We start from the raw sequence: 20841 nt of genomic DNA on the forward strand, positions 1-20841 counted from the left end.
TTTGTGCTGCTTTTTTTCCCTCACAAGGGAAATACCGCCATCAAAGGGACCAAGTCAGCTGGTGTTTGTTCCAGCCAAAGGGGATCCCAGCTCTTTAAGGAATGTCGGATGTGTATAAAATCCCTGCATTCACTGCTTAACAGCCATACAACAATTGTAATTGTACAGTACAGTTCATATGTACAGTATAGTGGACAAATGCCATTCTATTCTTGAACCCTATTGTTACCCCCCCCCCCCCCAAAACCATCCCCACCACCTGTCTCTAAAGTGTTTGCTCAATAGCAACCAAGAAAGAACATAAAATCAGCACGTCTTTTGTCTTTTGTTATTGAGAATGTTTAGTGTAAGTGTATTTTTCCCCATTGTCTGTTGACATTTTGCAACAGTGTCAAAGTAGATGGCATATTTGAAAATGGGCTTTTTTTTCCCACAGAAAACCATTTTGCCTCATCATAGTAGGAAAAGCAGAGGTGTTACTAATCACATTGACAGCAGCTCTGTTTTATTCCAAGTACACAATGACAGTGTGACAGTGAGCCAGCACGCACAATACCAGGACCCTGATACTAAGAACCGACTGATTTTCGAGGTAGAACCGATTTTAGATTGGAAAAACTCTCCCTGATTACTGATACGGCAGCCAACTCAGAAGGCTGCTATCCTAAACAAATAACTTAAAGAGATAATATTTAACAGTTTAAACATACAATGTATTACATTGACAACCAATTCTAGAAATGTACAATGAAGATAAAAATAAGAATTTAAAAAAATCGCTAAATAAACATCACATTCAGTATCAGTCAGTTGCTGACAATTTAAATAAAGAAAACATAAAAAGAAAATAAATAGCCACTTGATACAATTTCTAAATCACCCTAAGCATAATTTTCTGCAATATATGTTCTGTATAAAAAGTTTTCATATCAGAAAACAAATACACTGATCCTGATGGATGGCAATATCGGTCAATAATATCAGCCAAACGATATATCGCTCTGACTCTACCTGAAACTGAAGCAGCTAAGAGGAATTCAGCTATAATTAACTTTATTATTTACACCTAGTAAGGATGCCCCCTGGGCGCCTCCCTAGGGAGGTGTTCCAGGCACGTCGAGCTGGGAGGAGGCCTCAGGGAAGACCCAGGACCAGGTGGAGAGATTATATTTCCACACTGGCCTGGGAACGCCTCGGGATCCCCCAGTTAGAGCTGGTTAATGTGGCCCGGGAAAGGAAAGTTTGGGGTCCCCTGCTAAAGCTGCTGTCCCCCGCGACCCGACCCCGGATAAGCGGATGAAGATGAGATGAGATTTACAGCTGTGCGTCTCCTTCTGTGAAAAAGACAAACAAAAACACTTAACTAATCAAAATAGTTCCTGATCCGAGCGAAGCATTTAAAATTGATTAGTTACAATGATCCATGGTGTGGGAAGAGAAATCTGCCCACCTTCAATACTTAAGTAAGACTATTGAACACATTATTTCTCTGATAGACGAAAGGTTGAGTTCATAATCAATATAAAACCATGTTTGATTGTATACACACGCTACACACAGGGGTTTCCACTTAGTTTGGTCAGATCAGTAGCTTAGAAACTACATATTATTGTGTACTTGTCTGACTTATGACTCTTCTCTACTTGTACCACCAGGCCAATGTTCAGCAAAAGTTATATACGCTGACTTAAAGGAAGAGGCTGAAGTGTCTTCTGAATCTTATCTGCCTCAGAGATTCATATTTATATTCATTTGCTGTAATTTCCAGTCCCATTTACTTCTAGCAGCGCAGTTCTCAAGGTGCTTTATAATTGTAAGTGCTTCCACCCTTCCTTTAAAAGAAAAGGAGCTCCTGCTTCCTAAGAACATTTGCACTGAGATTACAATTTGCGTATAATGAAGCAAATATTTACCCAGTCAGTGGCCATGTTTTAAAGTGTCCTACTGCATTTCATAATCTTTGATATCGATAGGCTGCATGTTATTGTTACTGCCATGTCATCGCTTTAGGGACCTGTCGTCTCATTTTAAGGAAATTAAAGAAGTTCAGGCTTCATCCTCTTGGGAGAATATATAATATAGGTTACTGTAGAGTATGCCTTTCTACATCTTATTCATCCCTGGGTGCTGCTGGCCAGCTCTTTCCTCGGCACCAAGAGGAGACGCGCTGAGCAGGTGGACAGAGAAAAGGGAATGTTGGAATATGCAGAAGACCACTCAGCATCAATTGGCTGTTACTCAACCCAGGGGTCATGTCTTGTGCATCTTTACCGTCAGAGAAATCCATCCACCTTCTGAAGTTTTGGGCCCATTTCCCCCCTCTGGTATAAACAAAAATTGGTTTTGCATTTATAAACCTTTTGAACTGTTCCTGAGGTAAAGCTGTTGGAACTTACCTTACCTCGCGTGTAGCCTAAAGAGAGCAGAAAAGTCTGAATTTTGTTTTTATCCACATTTTGCAAAGCCAATTTGTTACGTAACCTTTGGCTATTACAGAGTCAAAGTGTCTGGCCGTACAGTAGGAGGCGTGTGCAGCAGCTAAAGGGGTGCAGTCATGAAATACAATGCAATAACTTTGCCGGAGGGGATCTGTGAGCATGGGCTTACGTCAAAATATGTTTTAAATGCAGCCTTATGTATCATATTTTCTGTGATGTTTGCTCTCTTGACATGTATGAGCAGGCAGGTTGGTTAGTAAAAATATTAATTTATTTTAGAGCACTTTTCTAGTACAAAATAGTTTACGGAGATGCAAAGCTTAAAGCAATGGTGGACTGTAAAAGTTTATTTACTCAAGTACTGTACTTAAGTTACTTTTCCATTGTGTGGTTCTTTATACTTCTACTCTGCCACATCATGGAGACAAATAATGTGCTTTTTACTACGTTGATTTAAAAGCTTTAGTTTTTGGTTACTTTGAAAATTTAGAGCATTAATAGAAAATGTCAAATCAACTAATACATAATGATATATTATGATGGGTTAAACCAGCAGTATACAACCTTTACTACCAACATTAAAGTGATGAACACATTAATGCATTAACCATTATAATCCAGTATATTCTGAGACCTTACGTACGTGTATATGCAGGACTTCTGTTCTGAGTACGTTCACACCACTGGCTAAATGTAAACCACATAAGCAGCTGCAAGGACGGCAAGTGACAAGTAATATCACATGAAACTAAATTAGCATCAACATAAATAGAACAACCTATCACAGGGAATGCCTATCATATGGACTTCACATCTTAGGTACCTTATATCCATAGACTGTGTAATAATATTTACAGTCTGTGCTCTTTACCAGGTTTGTTTATTCGTTTGCATAACCCATAATTACCACAGCACCTGAAGGCAGCCTTAAAAACCAGAATGAAGTTTTCAAGAAAGAGCTCTTTTTGTACATAGATACATTTTGAGATAGACCCAGGTGGACTGAATTCAGATAGATAAAAATAAGTTAAAAAAATAAATAATAATAATAATAGTGAATATAAGTCATTTTGTAGTTGCTAGGGGTCCTGAAACACCTTCATCTCCTTATAATAGACATTATAATACCATTAGACTCATAATAATAGTGAATATAAGTCATTTTGTAGTTGCTAGGGGTCCTCAAACACCTTCATCTCCTTATAATAGGCATTATAATACCATTAGACTCATAATAATAGTGAATATAAATCATTTTGTAGTTTCTAGGGGTCCTCAAACACCTTCATCTCCTTATGAGCACAGAGGAGAGATCTTGCATGTTTCCCTTTCATTAGTTTCAAGATGATTGGCCACAAAGTCCCGCTTAAAAACTGAAAAAAGAGGTTTGGTTTTCCTCCGTTTTGAGGCATGGATGAAAAACTTACACCAGTATAATATTGTTCAAAATCAAGTCACTCTTAACGTCCTTCATAATAACACCAAACACAATATTTTCTCTTGTGAGGCGAGGAAGTAGCTGGCTCTTGGTTGAGAGACAGTTCTGTAAATCCTCCCAAAGGTGGTGATCAGTTGTTTTAAGAAAAATGACTTTATTAATCCCGCAACGGGGATATTCGATTATTTCACTCTATTAGTTTTAATCATGTTACACACACAGGCACGAAATACACACACATGCACAGACAGGACCTATACACATGCAATTAACGTAGAGATGTCAGTGCGAGGGGGCTGCCAGTGACCAGCGCCCCGAGCAGTTGGGAGTTCGGTGCCTTGCTCAACAGCACCTCGGCAGTGCCCAGGTGATGAACTGGCACCTCTCCAGCCACCAGTCCACGCTCCATTCATGGTCCACACAGGGACTCGAACCGGCAACCCCCCGGTTCCCAGCCAAGTCATCTACGGACACAAAAGTTGCAATTATTGTGGTCAATGCCGAATCTCTTTCTTGGCAGCTGGTTGTATGGATTAATATTACTAATATATATATTTTTTGATCAATTTAAATGTACAAAACTACAAGGTATACAATAACAAACCGCACATTGGTGATATAATAAATAAATTAAAGATACAGTACAAATCAAACAAAAATAATGCAAATTAAAATAAATAAATAATAGATAGTTCAAAAAGGGGCTTCAGGGATTTTTTTTAATCATAACTCAGTAAGGTATTCCTTTTTTTGTTATTTAACAAAAAATAAATATTATTGGACATCTTCCTGGTGACGCGTGACACTTATCGAGCGACGCATGCGCAGAGGCGCAGCGTCACAGGCAGCACCATCAGCAGGAGCAGGAGCAGCCGCCGGGGAGAGAGCGAGAGAGAGACGGGAGCTGTCGTGTTATTTATTTCACACACAAGATAAACTTTTCTCCACAATGTCGGGCTTTGACAGCAACCCCTTCGCGGACCCGGTGGACATAAACCCTTTCCAGGTGAGACCGTGGCTCTGTTTTCCGTGTGGGAAGTTTCCTCTAAGAAGCTGAATATCGTGTCAAGTGAAGAGTGGAAGAGCTATGCAGCGACGCCAAACCTGTTTGGTTGGTTGCTGGGTTTGGCCTGAGCGTTTCCTGACTTAAGAATCGTCACTAAGATAAAGTGGGACACGGTGGAGTTTATTACAGCCTTTCCTAGTATCAGGAGAATCTGTAAAACACCGTTTACGCCGTACGCGGGCTGTTAACTCACCTGCGCAGGTAAGCAGACCCGCGAACAGGTGTCATGTCCTGTGACTCCTCTTCAACACGCCATTGATGGTCGATTTGGTAAACCACATCCTCAAAGGGAAATGTGGGGATTAACTGAACACGTTGTAGTTTTATAGCATCTTTATTATTTTTAATTGCTTGTTTTTTAAGTCTAATTATCTCTGTGTTTGGAAATAGCTCCAGGAAGAGTTGGTTTCAGGTGAACATATGTTTTTGGGACGTATTTACTCAAAGAAAAAGCACGTTTTCGCTTGTTCAAACAAACCTAAGAAATGGTGTTTTAACTGAGGCCAGGAGTCTAATAATAGTTAATGTGGTTGAGGCCGTGAAGTAGTCTCCCTGGACTGGTTGGGACCAGTGGTGGAACAAGCATTAAGGTCCTAAGGTAAGTACTTATACCACACTAGAAGTTAAAGTGCCAGGTTAAAAACTTTACTTAAGTAAAAGTATGTAAGTGTTATGAGCAAATGTGCTTAAAGTAAAAGCAGTCATTATGCAATATCCCCAGTCAGGGTTTTATATTATATCTGTTTTTTCTCAATGAATATGTTGCATTTTACTACTTTAGATGGGTTTTCTCAGGAGGGTGGCTGGAGTCTCCCTCAGAGAGAGGGTGAGAAGTTCAGCCATCCGTGAGGAACTCGGAGTAGAGCCGCTGCTCCTTTGCGTTGAAAGGAGCCAGTTGAGGTGGTTCAGGATCATCTAGTAAGGATGAACCCTGGGCGCCTCCCTAGGGAGGTGTTCCAGGCACGTCCAGCTAGGAGGAGGCCTCGGGGAAGACCCAGGACCAGGTGGAGAGATTATATCTCCACACGGGCCTGGGGACGCCTCGGGATCACCCAGTTAGAGCTGGTTAATGTGGACCAGGAAAGGGAAGTTTGGGGTCCCCTGCTAGAGCTGCTGCCCCCGCGACCCGACCCCGGATAAGGGGTTGAAGATGAGATGAGATGTTTAGGTTGAGCTTATTTTAAATCCCTTATATATTGTTGGGTACTTTAATCTACAACAATGCATCGTATTCTATAATCATGTGCTTGTTACATTGCTGTCCAGTGATAAACCACATATCTCCAAGATGTCAACTTTTCATGGTTGGAAAAACTGCGTTGTTTTCAACTTTGCAATGATGCATAATCCAGGTGATCCGAGAGGCTTTTTAAAGAGTTTATTTAGCTTAAGAAGTAGGGTAATTTTGTAAACACACAAAGTAACACCCTTCAGTTCATCACAAACATTCAGCATCGACACATCTGCAGACGCATGGTTTTTATTGGACAGGAAGGGGATGGAAAGACTGTAATCTGTGAAGTTATTAAAGCTATGGAGGAAAACCTTACACACTAGGAAATAATGAATAAAATGTGATGATACAGGAACCTTAAATGAATAGTACTTACTTAGATTGCACTTAGCTCTCTTCACTGCTGCCGCTCACTCCACACAGAGCACCAAATAAAAACCGCAGTGTCGTGGCTCAGAAAATACATCTATAAACATTATTCTCTTTTTCAGGATGCCTCAATCACACAAGCCACCGGTGGAACCTCTAACAACGTTGACGAGTACAACCCATTCTCCGCAAGTGAAATGGTTCGCTCCTCTGTCCTTTTAATATACTGTAACTACTGATGTGATGTACAGTTGTTTCATCACTGAGGGGGAACGTTGTTATCTAAACAGCAGTGTTGCTTCACAGGGATCCCACACTGGCACGACCATCCCCATCTCTGCTGCCTCCTCTCAACCCGCCGTCCTGCAGACCTCTGTGGAGCAGAGCGCACAAGTGAGTCAGACGCACACATTTACAAATAAAGGAAATTAAATAAGCTGGTGTGAAATCACATTTCAGCCTTTTTATAAATCAGCTGAGAAGAACTAAGCAGAGCGCATGTGTCTTGGGGCTTTGGATGTCTTAAACAGTAAATGAGGACAATAATAATCCATGTTTTAAGTGAATTGTCATTAGAGGCTAATATTGCTATTAGAGGGTTTAAAGAATTAGATAATAATGACAGGAATCTGTTGTAAGGGTAAGCTCAGTCCATAGGTGACTCGGTTGGGAACTGGAGGGTCGCCGGCTCAAGTCCCTGTGTGGACTATGAATGGAGCATGGACTGGTGGCTGGAGAGGTGCCAGTTCATCTCCTGGGCACTTCCGAGGTGCTGTTGAGCAAGGCGCCGGTCCACTGGCAGCCCCCTCGCTCTGACATCTCTCCATTAATTGCATGTATATAGGTCCTGTGTGTGTGTGTGTGTGCGTGTGCGTGTGCGTGTGTGCGTGTGTGTGTAACATGAAAAATAATAATAATAGAGTGAAAAAATCGAATTTCCCGTTGCGGGATTAATAGGATAATTCTTTTTCTCCTTATATCTCATTTATTAATGCTCCTGGGTGGCCTAAATGGGTCCCATTCCAACGTTAACATAAAGACTTTTACTGTTTTATGTGAACAAGATTTAACAAGACATTTTCATCTGGCTATACCCAATGTTTACATCCGTTGTGGTATTTATGAAAATTAACACATACGTAATTAGATAATGTCCCATTTTCCCATGTTAACAAACAATTTCAAAAAACTTGTAATACATTTTTTGTTTGTCTTGATGTAAATAATCAACTTTTCATGGTGATATCTGTAGGATATCCCCCCCATACATGTAAGAAACATAATGAATAAACCAATACATAGGGTATATTTGGGTCTTTTTCAGAACTTTCCCCTATTGGGATTCTTCTGGACCTTTTCTCCTTACTCAGGACATATTGAGGATATGAAATCTGTTGAGTTTGCTTCTGTTGCAGTTTGTTCAACCTTTGTTTTTAATAAAATGGCTGGACTAGTGACTCAGTTGTTAGAGCAGGCACCTCATATGCAGAGGCTGGAAGTGCTCGCTGCAGCAGCCACGGTTTGACTCCGACCTTTGGCCCTTTGCTGCATCTCTCTCTCTCTCTCTCTCTCTCTCTCTCTCTCTCTCCCCACACACACCCTCCCCCCATCACCGTATAAATGGTATTTTGTGAGGGTCATTGTGACACAAGAATGTATATTTTACATGTTTCACAATTTTAAAAAAACAACTTGCCAGTTCTCTTTGGTGCAATATCTTGTCACTTACCTGCCACTACATTTGCCAATACCAGTATATCTATAATAAACATTTGGTGATAGTTTCACATGTTTTTGTGTCTATATCAGAAAATCTGGATAAACTTTGTTCTCTGAATTAGATATGGACCGGGTGTACTGTTGCCTGTAGCGTAGCTCATGCATTTTGCATCACTAGGTGGAGAAATGCAGCAGGGAGTTGTAGTGATGCAGAGACTATTTTTAAGAGGGCAGCTCTTCCATCACCCACCAGGCAAATGCAGCTTCTGGCCAGGCTAACTTGATCAAACAGCAGGAGGAGCTGGAGAGGAAAGCGGCTGAGCTGGAGCGGAAGGAGCAGGAGATACAGAACCGGGCCGGAGACTCAGCGCTCAACACGGGTGGTAAGTAGTTGTTTTAGTACTTGCGTGTGAACCTGTGTTGAGAATCAGCACCCCTCACAATGTTAAACCATCTGTGATTTTTCCTTTTCTTTTTTGTCAGTTAAAGCAAACAACTGGCCACCTTTTCCCAAGTTCTCCCCTGTGAAGCCCTGCTTCTATCAGGACTTTGAAGATGAAATCCCTGAAGAGTACCGCAGGGTCTGCAAGAGAATGTACTACCTCTGGATGTGTACGTATCCCCGCATGCAGAATTAGCTTTTTACTGTCCTACTGTCCTTCTGAATATACCTGTATTTACCCTCTGACTGAAGCGCTCCATCTTGGCACCAGTCTCTTTAAGCCCCCTCTTGAAAAAGACCAGTTATGGTCAGCCTTTCCAGATTTTCTGCATCTGTGCCATAAGCGTCTCTGCAGCGTTTGTGCAGCGTCATTGCAGCCGGGGAATGACTGTAACAGCACTTAGCTTGATGCTTTTATTGTATTTCATTTATTTGCAGATCAATGTTTGGACAGAGATATCAGATATATGTCCTTAAGTTATTATCTTATTCCTGGTTTTGTATTTGATGTGTTCGGCATTATCAGACTGTTTCAGTCTCATAGAAATGTGACCTAACCTCTTAACCTCTTATCTCTGTTCCAGAACCACGCACTCTCAGTTAAATTCAATAAATAATCAAAACGATCATCTTGTCTGGAGTGCATTCTAACCGATGCTCCCTGTACACAACCCTACAGAAGTCCTGACAGCTCCTTTAGACCTAGACTTTGACTTCTCTTTATTGATCCTTTGGGATGAGTCCCGCAAGGAAATCGAGTTTCCGGCAGCTTACAAAAACACAAGGGAGGTATAAAAAAAAATACAGTATAGGATAACTAATAAACTCTTAGCTAAATAAATACAGAAAGTATAAAAAAGACAATAAACAGTAAACAATAAACTCTCTAAGAATACAGGTCAAATAAAATTCACAGAATATAAAATCAGATAAGTTAAATGTAGAGGAAATGTATAAGATAAAATATGTCTGACTGTATATGAAAGAAATGAGCAGCAAGATGAAATTATTGCACAAAAAAGAAAAAGAACAAGATAAGTGTCCAGGTATGTTAGAGTAGATTTATTAATGTCACAGTGAGTGGCTCCCTCTCTTTCCCTTCTGTCCTCTTATTTCCTCCTCCCCCCGAGTGAGGAGTTGTAGAGTGTGACGGCCTGATGGACAAAGGCGTTCTTGAGCCTGTTGGTCCTACCCTTGGGTAGGAGCAGCCTTCCACTGAACTGGCTTCTCTGGGTGCTGATGGCGGTGTGCAGGGGGTGACTTAATTTTCCATTAAGGCCAGCAGGTTGTCCAGTGTCCTCCTCTCTGCCACCGTCACCAGCCAGTCCAGTTTCATGCCGACTACAGAGCCGGCCCGCCTGATCAGTTTATCCAATCTGGAGGTGTCCTTCTTGGATATGCTGCCCCCCCAGCACACCACAGTGTAGAAGAGGACACTGGTGACCACAGACTGGTAAAACATCCACAGCAGTTTGCTGCAGATGTTGGACCGCAGGCTCCTCAGGAAGTACAACCTGCTTTGTGTCTTCCTGTACAGATGGTGTGTGTTGTCCAGTCCAGTTTATTGTCCAGCCACAACCCACAGCCTCCACCTCAGCTCCCTCCAGCAGGACTGCTTTAATTAATTATTTTTTTTAAAGACACAGTTTCTGAAAACAGGCTGTGTGTATTTCTCTGTGGATTGAGCGTATTGATACTTTCACAGTATGTATATCGCATATTGACCTGCTTTATAGTAATTTAAAAAATAAACATGTGGAAATCTCAATTTTTTTACTATGTGGGAATATATTTTAACATTTTAGGATTGGGGTTCCTCAGAATATGCCGTGGAACTTACATTTCATAACCTGCGTCACTCACAACTGGAACACCAGAGCCAAACACTGTCACCCGTCACGCATCCTTCACATCATTCATGTTGTTCACACATTATTGATTGAGGAATACGGAAAACATCACTCACCCAGACCGTCCTCTAAAAGGGCACCAAAGACGACGGTTCACCAGAAAAATACACACCTCTCTACTTTTAAGCTATTCAAAAGCAGAGTTACGAGTTATGAGTTACCAGTCCAGCTCACTGGTTTCTTGTGTGTCTCCCCAGTCCACAGTGCCACTCTCTTCCTCAACGTGCTGGCCTGCCTGGCTTACTTCACTACAGACTCTCAGTATGGCGTCGACTTCGGTCTGTCCATCCTCTGGTTCATCCTCTTCACCCCTGTGTCCTTCATCTGCTGGTACAGGCCCGTCTACAAGGCCTTCAGGTACACTGTTTTACTCACCTTGTGCTGACGATGAAGTATTCTTTGAGTTGCATGAATTGCAGGACTAGATGAACTGTATGTAATTTTTGGTGTTTTCTTTCTTTTTTTTTTTTACTTTAACAAAGGGTAAAACCCTCCAATTCAGCCAGAGGTGCAGAGGAAGCACATGTGAACCACTCTGTACTCAATTAAAAATATTAGAATTAGAATATTTTCTTGCTTACAGCTTGGTGCTTTAATTAGATTTAACTTAACTTTGGCAGAGGAGAAGCCTTTGAAACAGCTTTGGACTCCAAAATACATTAAACTATTGTAGTAATATCTACAAAGTAAATGGTATTATTATTATTATTGTTATATTTAGTTATATATGTACTGAAGCACAGGCCTTTATTTTAAAGCTACAAATTGTGGTTTCTCTCTAAATATTAACCGTGATCACAATTTTGGCTTCCCACATTTAACATGAATAACTGCTGTATTGATTTTGAAAATGCGTGCTCCGTCCATTGAAGGAAAAAAAAAAAAAAGCACTGCATATCAAATCATGCGCTTCCTAAACTAGGAAGCCACCAGGGGGCAATCAAGATGTTTGGCATTCACTTATGGGGAACTGTCATGGCGAACAAACCTCTTGAATATTAAACATCACTAATAACCTGTCCCTTGTCTTGTCTTTTTCTCATCTCTAGGTCTGACAGCTCCTTCAGCTTCTTTTTCTTCTTTTTTGTCTTTTTCTTCCAAGTGGCAGTGTACATCATCCAGACGGTTGGGATCCCCAAGTGGGGAAACAGGTCAGTGGAAACCTTTTTATTTTTAACTGAATAGTCGTCTGCATGTTGGGTGAAAGTGAACGTGTGGTGTAAACGACAGTTGTTCATCGCTAACACCAGGTTTCTATTTTCATTGGTAAGAGTGAGTCTGTGCTTTGGGTAGATTAGTAGTAAATGTGGGTCTTCTGTCTTCTTCATTCATGTGTGTGTGTGTGTGTGCGTGTTTGTGCATGTGTGCCTGTGTGTGTGCGTGTGTGTGTTCTCTCTTGCCCTGTATCTCTTCTCTTGCATCTCTCACAGATTCCTCCTGCCCTAACTTGTCTTGGTGGCTGTATTGTAAGTGTCTGGAACTTTTCTCTTTGGATTTCTTTTCTATATCATGTAATATTTTCAATTTTTCAAACTTTTCCATTGGTCATTGATGCACGTCAAGATGTTGGCTCATTTCCATACAATTTTTCAACATAAGAAAAGTATGTAATCTGTACAGCACTCGCTCATTGTAGAAAATAATGTGACACACAAAAGTGACACATTGTTCTTTCTGTTGTTGACAGTGGATGGATCTCATCCATCAGCATGATCAACAGAAACTTGGCTGTGGCTGTCGTTATGATGGTGGTGGCCGGCTTTTTCACCGTAAACGCTGTCCTAGCAGTCATCCTCCTGAAAATGGTACGCTAATGTAAAACTTCTCTTCGCAAAAATGGAATATTGAGGCATGTTTCAGTGTTACAAAATATACACAAATCCTAAACTTTCCACCAGATTTCATTGACATTTATTTCGTTTTGAGATATCCTCCTAACTATACTAGTGTGTGTATATAAATGGGACTGAAAAGATGAGCTGCTTGTGATTCGTCCTTTTAAACTGATTTACAAACCCGTCTCTGCCCTAATCTGTGCCCTTTTACTTATATCCCCAGGTCCACTCTAAGTACAGAAGGACAGGTGCCAGCTTCACCAAGGCCCAGGAGGAGTTCTCCCATGGAGTCCTGACCAACCGAGGTGTCCAGACTGCTGCAACCAGTGCTGCCTCCTCCGCTGCACAGGGAGTCTTTGGCAGGAACCAGGGGAATTAGACTGTTTCCCACAGACTTCGTGCCTCAGGCTAGTCTCTTCTCTGACCAACTTAGCCATGTCCCGACATACTTCAATGGGTTTAGGAGAGGGGGGGTTGATTATTTAATGAAAAAGAGAAAAAAAAAGGAACTTGCGTTGAGGGAAATTCTTCTTGCTACAAGATCAGCCAAGTGAGGTATCATTATTTTCCCCTTCTAAACTGTTAAGGAGACTGTTGTAATAGAGAAGAAAAGCTAGAGCTCTTACACAAACATGTAATGACTTTCGGTTGTTTTTGATTTCTTAACCACCCTCATCAGTATACAGAAAAATCCATGCTATCAGAAGTTGTTCTGGAAGACGTCCGAAGAAGTAATAAAGCTTAATCTGAATAAAGCAAGGCAAAAAAAAGTAGTGAGAGTGACAAAAATGAATTGGCAACTAACTGGAATACATTTAAAATAGTCGACTAAAGATGTAGACGTGACAGTTTCTGCAGTGCACCACTCAACAGGGCTGGGGTTTAGTGATACATTATTTAAATCCTGTCACTGTTAAATCAGCTGAAAGATAGTATTAGAATTTTTCTATCTCATAGTTCATGTATAAAATAACAAACTGGCCTCAAAAATAAACACTGCGAAGAGTTGGGATTATATGAAAAGCATACTTGACACGAGAATGTACCATCATTGAATGATGGAGCCACATAATGTATGTATACATATTTTTGTCATTACAGCAGCATGTAGAGCGTTGCAGGATAACCAATCTATCATTCTGCCTTGTAAACAACTTTTACACATACAGTACTTTTAACTGCTGGACGCCCTGTTAAATGAGATGCATCCTTTTCAATCTTAAAGTAGAGATAAACACAGTTGCTGTTTGAATTTTGCTCTAAATTTGATGTTTTAATGTGTATAAGACTGTATAGGATGATAATTAATGAAGGTGATGGGATGAAGGGATTTCTTTCTACTGTTTTCTACTGTTTTAATCAGTTTACTAATTTAGATGAAGTGAGACAAAAAGTTCTTCTTCGGTCAAATGAAGATGTGGTTTTTACTGGGATGGCACTTTTTAATTCATGCTGAGTCGTTAAGAATATATTTCCTGTCATAGTACGGAGCCTTGCTCTGCGTAAAACGAAAGACGGGGAGCAGGTTTATTAATGTAAAGTTACTGATGTAGGATAGAATTTAGACGTATCTCATTGGAGACGTGTATTAATGAGCAGAAAGAACATAATAATTATCTGTGATTATCCATTTTTCTGACTTTGTATCCATAGTAACTACCCTGCAGACAAAAGTCACATGTTACAGAATAGTCTCCGATAGTTTGTATTTTCTAGCAGCTTCCTACCTACTTGCTGTTAGCGTTTTACCAATTTTACTTGTGAATATTTATATATATATATGTCCGCTTCTGGTCTCTTGTTACTGTAAAACTGACTAACTCTTAGGTGTAACCTCAGTGCCTTTCAGCAGATGTCACCCACCGATGTTTGTGTGGGGATTTAAGCACAAGGCTGTTTATTAGTGTTTTGTCTGGTTTTTAACCTAATGGGAATATTTGTTTTATGCTGAAGTTTCCCTTTGATGATCAGAATGTGTATTAAGGTGTGTTGTACATATTTGGGACTTATTTAAAACATTTACTGGGGGGGTATTTGCTGCTCATTCAATAAACGTTTGTTTTTCTCTCTTCTTAAAAATGTGGACCATGTTTAAGATGGCTTATTATATTCAGAGTAGGTTCCCTGTGAGTCAGTTATGCAGTTTTTCCATATTGTTAGATTGTCAAAGCCAGCAGTTTGTTTTCACCAGAATGAGGGCATGGCCTCATGCGTTACTCATCTATTGCAATTTTTTTGGATTTATTGTTTTACTCCTGTTGCAAGTGACATGTATGATTCAGTTTAAACAAACCTAATGACAACTAAAATGTGCACTTTTTGTTGGTGTCAGATTATTTATAACATAATGGTAAGGACTGCTATTTCAAGGGGCCCCCTGTGAATTTTGCCCAGGGCCCCAACATACTCTAGAATCGCCTCTGCCCATTAGATTGTGTAGTTGTGCCCTTGAAGGGTGCATCCATGGGTAGACCCAATTTCAACACAGATGATTTAACTATTTCATAACTAAAACCAAACTATGGCCTTGATGTTATTGCTGGAGAGTTAGTTCAGTCCGTGAGACATTCATAAATCCAACCAGCTACTCCTCCCCCGCGTTCCGCTGAGGTATCCATAGCAACAGCAGCTTCTACTGTTGATCATCCCAAGATGGCGGACGAGGAGCAAGCCACGGCGGTGAGTGCAATTTACCAAAGCTAGTTATTTACATTTTTCTTGGGTAAACACGAACATGCCGCCGGGTGAAATGACATAATGGGACACTCCTTGAGTAAACGCAACGTTGTGTTTTTTGAGCATGTCCTTCGATATATCGCGTCTCGTTAGTTGAATGTTAGCTTTCTGGCTAAGTCTGAGCTAAGTTGATTAACCTGCAGCTATTCCCTCTTTAATCTCTGTCATCCAAGGGCAAGCTAAAAGAGCTAACAACTGTTGGCCGCAGCAAGGTGACAACAACAGAAACGCCTAGGTCATTCGAAGTGGGAAATATGCGTTGTTAGCCCATGCTTTAACTCGGGTTAGATAACGTTATTGACTGTCCAGCTTTGCAGTAACAGAGGCTGGCTTTACCACAAACACTCGTTGTGTTATTATGGCTAGGACGTCCAGCGTTAGTACGGGAGTTCATATTGAGAATATTAATACACAGAAATGTCAGCAAACCACAAGTGATTCAAATATAGGGGGGAAATGATGTGAAGCAAAAACACTGGGATTGAGCATGCTTTTGTGTTTGTTTATTTAGGATCCTCATTAGCTCCTGCACTGCAGCAGCTAGTCTTCCTGAGGTCCTTACACATTACAATACACCCTAACCAATACAATATAGGACATCATAAGACAACCTAAACACATTACTTAGCATTTCATAATGACACATAGACAGGACAAAGAACAACTGTATGTACACAGTCTGTTTCACTTAGTGTCTACATATGACATCATTCTGCAAACACTAACTCATAATGTCCATATCATTGTCCCACAATATTCAATACAACTTAAATGCATCTCCCAGCACGCAGTGAAGCTGTATCACAGCCTGTTAGTGCAATCTGAACTGGATAATGTTTCTGTTAATGTAATTACTCAAACATATAGGTAATCATTACCGGTGGTGGAATATAACTAGGCTACATTTAGTCATGCCCTTTCTGGAGAGGTGCCAGCTCATCTCCTGGGTACTGCCGAGGTGCTGTTGAGCAAGGCACTAAACCCTTCTGCTCGGGGCGCCGGTCCACAGGCAGCCCCCTCGCTCTAACATCTCTCCATTAATTGCATGCATATAGGTCCTGTTTGTGCATGTGTGTGTATTTCAGGCCTGTGTGTGTAACATGAATAATAATGGAGTGAAAAAAATCAAATTTCCCGTTGCGGGATAAATAAAGTAATTCTTCTTCATCTTCTTCTTCTTCTGCACTTAAAGTGGCAATAATACTTAGAAGTACTCATTATGCAGAATGGTCCATTTCAGAATATTATATTATTATTATTTTATTTTTTTAAACTGTTTCCCCCTGGGATTATTAAAGTATTTCTAATTATGATTAAACTATATTTATGAGGATCTATCAATGTAAATATCACTTTAATATTGCAGCTGATAAATGCAGGCTCATTTTAAGGTACTTTATTTACTGCTGTGTAGCTTCATCTAAAACAATACATGTTATTTCATTTGCTACGTTAAAGTTGCCAAATAAATGTAGTGGTGTGAAATGAACAACATTCCCTCTGAAATGTATAAAGTAGCATAAAGTGGAATTACTCAGGTAAAGTACAAGTACCTCAATACTTAGGTACTTCCCACCACTATACACACATATACCGATCAAAATATCCATAGAGATGAATCACCATGTCTTTGACACACCTCAGTAAAAAGTCAGCATCTTGTTGTTGAAAACTTTAAACTTCAAGAGTTCTTGCAGGGTTGTTTTGCAGTACATTTGATAGTGAAGGTGAACAAAAGGGCACCGCCCATAAATTTGACTTTTCAAATGAAATTTAAATCTATAATGATTTTAAAAAAGGACAATCATACTTCTAGGCAATACAGATGATGAGTCCCTGACCAAAGGCTTATAGTATTATGAGTGCGGATAAGTTTCCCCCCATAATACATTCAGCATCAGCTCCAACACCCCCAAGAAGCCTTTATCGGGGATATAGAGGCTAAAAGTTCTCGCTGCAGCACCTTGGGTTCGAGTCTGACCTGCAGCCCTTTGCTGCATGTCACCCCCCCCCCCCCCCTCCCATTTCCTGTCAAAACTTCAGCTGTCGTATCTAAATAAAGACATGAAAGACCAAAAGAATAAGCTTTAATTTTTTGGGGGGGAAATCCTTAAAAACTGTAATATACATTAACTGTTGGTTCCCACAAAAGGTAGTGGGGTGGGGGTGGCTCTTGTGCCAGTTGGAGGCTCAAACATGTCAGTGTAGTTTAACAGTTAGTGCTAAACTCTTTAGCATTTGCCGTCTCTGAGCAGAACATACCGAACAACATACAACAGGTAGTGCATTAACATATGAACACACTGAACTTTGACCAGTATTTCCACACAGCCTTTTAACAGGTAGAAACAACACACACTAAAATCTTTTTTTGGGATGGGGGAATTTGTTTTGGGTTGAGGGCACTGTACGTGCTGCTCATGGAAAACACTGATAGATGGTGTCCACTGTATGTTGCTATGTTTTGTATGGATTGTATTATGTTACTTATTTATGAGTTTGTTTGTGTTGTATTTCATATATTTCAGCTCCCAGTTGCTACTGAAGCCAAGAAACGTCGGGCACCTAAAGGTACAGCGAGACACTTGCAAGTCATCTTACAAAATTATTTTCAAACAACTTAATTGCTTCTATTTCACCCAGTATTTGATATTATTTTGATTTCTGACATTGTAACTGGTAGAGAATAGTAACAGAGTGAGTTTGGAGATAACCGTCCAGCAGAGGTCACCCTCACCCTTCTCTTTACGTCCCTCAAAGGAAGAAGCTGTTTATACAGTATGCTGCTGAACCTTTTTCCATATACACTCTTTCTCTGTGTGGAAAATGTTTGTTGACCGTATATTATATCAGGCTATTTTGTCATCATCATAATTATGGCTTAATGCACCATCAACCAGTTAAGCTGTTGCTTATGATTAAGCTTTTTTGGTTTGTTTTACAATGTTTTGTAATTATCATCAGCACTACTGGGAAGGCAAATCCTCTGAGAGCAATTAAGTACATGCTATGGTATTGTATTTCATGGGGCATGCACGCAGTACTGTTGTGTGCTTCGTATAGTTTGGAGTGAAATCAAATCTAAATCCGCAGCACATTATTGTAAGGTAAGATGACTGAGTAATTACATAATACAAACAGAAAGTAGTCGATTGGATTTTAATTCGTTAATGTAATGAAATTGTGCAGTAATGTATAAGTGAAGTACTACTGTACAAGCTCCATAACTTACTAAAGCAGTAACATTTTGAATTCTGCTTGGGACTGTAATTTGTAGAAAAGAAAACAACCCGTAGAGAACAATAGTTGGGATGACCCTTTAAAAAACATGAAATGTATTAACACAATATTTCAAAGTACCTGTTGAGTCACTAATAAAGTGAGTGATGAGTGCGAGTGAGTGACAAATAAAGTGCCAACCGGTATATATTAATATAATTAGTGAGAGCAACAGAAAGCTGGAGTCAAATTCCTTGTACACTTAACTGCTCATTAAAGCTGATTCTGATTCTGACATACTAAGCACCTTTAATTATAAAGGAATAATTGAGTTTTCTCAAGGGATCCCCTGTATAAAGTTTAGCATTCAACCTATAATCGGGTGATGAAATTGGTCCAAAAATCACCTGAATATGAACAAGAATTGAATCATCTTGTGACCTAAAAGTCTAGAAATTTGAAAATAATCAAATACAAAGCATTAAGTCTTAGCTCGTCTCCGTAAGCTGGCTGTTTCCTACTCCTGTAATTCCAATCATGAAATGCAATTAGGGACTGAACAGCACATCGAGTCTGTTTCACTCGTTGCTGTAGAAAGTGCAAGCGCCAACTTCAATCATGTAGACTGTGATCGCTGCAGAACTTTCCTATTTTACGGCCATTTTTCTAAGCCTTTGTCGTTACACTGCACAGCTTTTATGCTGCAGTGATAAGATGCAATGCATTTTGATGTCTTCTATGGCCTATATGCTGCTATTTTCTTTACATATTTTTAGTCAGCAATTGAAAAATCTACAACGTCACGCCCGTATTGCGATGAATTGTGGGTAATTTAATCGGTGGGGTTTGGTGTTGGAAGTCTGCACCCTGAACGGACTCTGTGGAGGTATGCAGAAAGTTCGATAAGGCCCCTTGTGGACTGGATGAGTTGTGGATTTGGACAGCCCTCAGCACTCACAGACTTCCTGGGAATGCGCCCGCCAATTCCACGAGTCTGCAAGTACGGGGCAGTCCAGACATTTGGATTCAGCACAAGTGCCTGCAGCTGAATATGAGACTAAATTACTTGACAAGACCAAGGGGGGGTTTTGAAGTTTTTGTGGTGAAACTTCCACACACAAAAAAAAATCGTCATATTTTTCATTACACTCTCCCCATGTGTCTTTTGATCTCAGCATGCTTCTCCTCTGCTCTTATCCCCTTTTAACAGATGGTTGAATCACACGGAAGCCAAATCTGTCTTAGCGTTAGCCAGATCAAATATAACAATGAGAAAATTCCTCCAGTTTTGGGTTGAAGTTTTTCGCAGGACTATATTTAGGAGACCTCATGCTGCGCTCTTCTTCTGAGCTCCTTTCAACCCCTCTTTCATACAGTAGTTTCAGGAATACAGATCACACATGTATCCCATCTCCCCTCCACCAAATTCGCCCTGCTTTGTGTTTGTGGACATTTGAGCGCCACAGGGCCCCATCTGAAACCCAGAGACAAGAATATTATTGCCGTCTCAGCGGGAAGAAAGCGGATTAGGGTGCTACAAATAGGGCTATTCCGAATCTTGACGGGGCAAACGTGTGAAACCCATGCAGTTTCACACTCGGCGATGAAGAGGATTTCTCTGAAGTTGTTGGAAGATGCTCCAGTTCTGGTGGCAAATCAACACTGCACTGCTTGAAGTGCTGACAGTAAAAAAAAACAGAAGGGAGCTTTAGTGTAATTCACATTGTATTTTTGCACGGGCAGTTCATTAATAATTATATCCCCCGATGTCGGTGACAGACTCAAAGCCTAGCACTTCATTTCACATCGCCTTGAATCCTTATTTTTAGCCTCAGAGGAAGGCAGGTGTAAGATAACAGGATTACCAGAATCAAAACTTGCTCAAATTGGAATTATGTTTTCTTGCTTGTGAAATGAAATGTACTCTACTGGGAAGAAGACTTGGCGCATTGTGGTTGGGTTCTTGAGGTTACCTAACCCTTTCTAAAGCTGGCTTTGTATTGTGCTGCTCATTCCTCCAGCCTCCCCCTTTCACTGTGTCTCTATACCCTCTCTGTTCTGTCACAAGCACCTGGCTCATGAGATACATTGTTGCCCTGGCAACAAGGAGAATATCTCAACCTACCGAGACACTTAAAAAGGGAGAAAAAGCAGTGTTTGTAACGGAAAACTTGCTTACAAGGTGACATTTACAGCGCGGCTGGTGAATTGATTATAGCTTAGCCCGGGGTTTTGGTGTTGAAGTGTTAACATCTATGTTACTGTCAGATCAAAGACTTACTAGTGACTGCAGACAGAGGGTGGGTGCTTCCATGGCTATTTGTTTAATTTATGCTGTCTTTTTTTTTAATTTGGCAGTTTAAAATAGTCGAAATATACATACGTCTTGATTGTCTGAGCTGTCTGTTTGAGAATAAAAACTTGCTAACAAGCTA

General features: G+C 40.4%; 1 protein-coding gene across 1 annotated transcript; it reads left to right on the forward strand.

Annotated features, from left to right (window-relative positions):
* The first annotated feature begins 4732 nt into the window (after nucleotides 1–4732).
* scamp2l (secretory carrier membrane protein 2, like) lies at nucleotides 4733–14524 on the forward strand. Its single transcript, XM_083916266.1, has 9 exons — nucleotides 4733–4882; nucleotides 6668–6745; nucleotides 6852–6938; nucleotides 8518–8647; nucleotides 8748–8876; nucleotides 10814–10973; nucleotides 11666–11767; nucleotides 12304–12421; nucleotides 12675–14524. The coding sequence occupies exons 1-9, from the start codon at nucleotides 4826–4828 to the stop codon at nucleotides 12828–12830; spliced, it is 1017 nt and encodes a 338-aa protein (XP_083772392.1). The 5' UTR covers nucleotides 4733–4825; the 3' UTR covers nucleotides 12831–14524.
* Nucleotides 14525–20841: the final 6317 nt, after the last annotated feature.

The sequence above is a fragment of the Echiichthys vipera genome (genome assembly GCF_963691815.1).
Source record: "Echiichthys vipera genome assembly, chromosome: 1".
NCBI lineage: Eukaryota > Metazoa > Chordata > Actinopteri > Perciformes > Trachinidae > Echiichthys > Echiichthys vipera.

What these genes read in the sequence shown, in the direction of transcription:
- scamp2l (XM_083916266.1), top strand. Translation starts at nt 4,826, where the DNA reads ATGTCGGGCTTTGACAGCAACCCCTTCGCGGACCCGGTGGACATAAAC. An exon ending in TGGACATAAACCCTTTCCAG is followed by an intron (nt 4,883 to 6,667) that starts GTGAGACCGTGG and finishes TCTCTTTTTCAG; the next exon opens with GATGCCTCAATCACACAAGC. An exon ending in AATGTACTACCTCTGGATGT is followed by an intron (nt 8,877 to 10,813) that starts GTACGTATCCCC and finishes GTGTCTCCCCAG; the next exon opens with TCCACAGTGCCACTCTCTTC.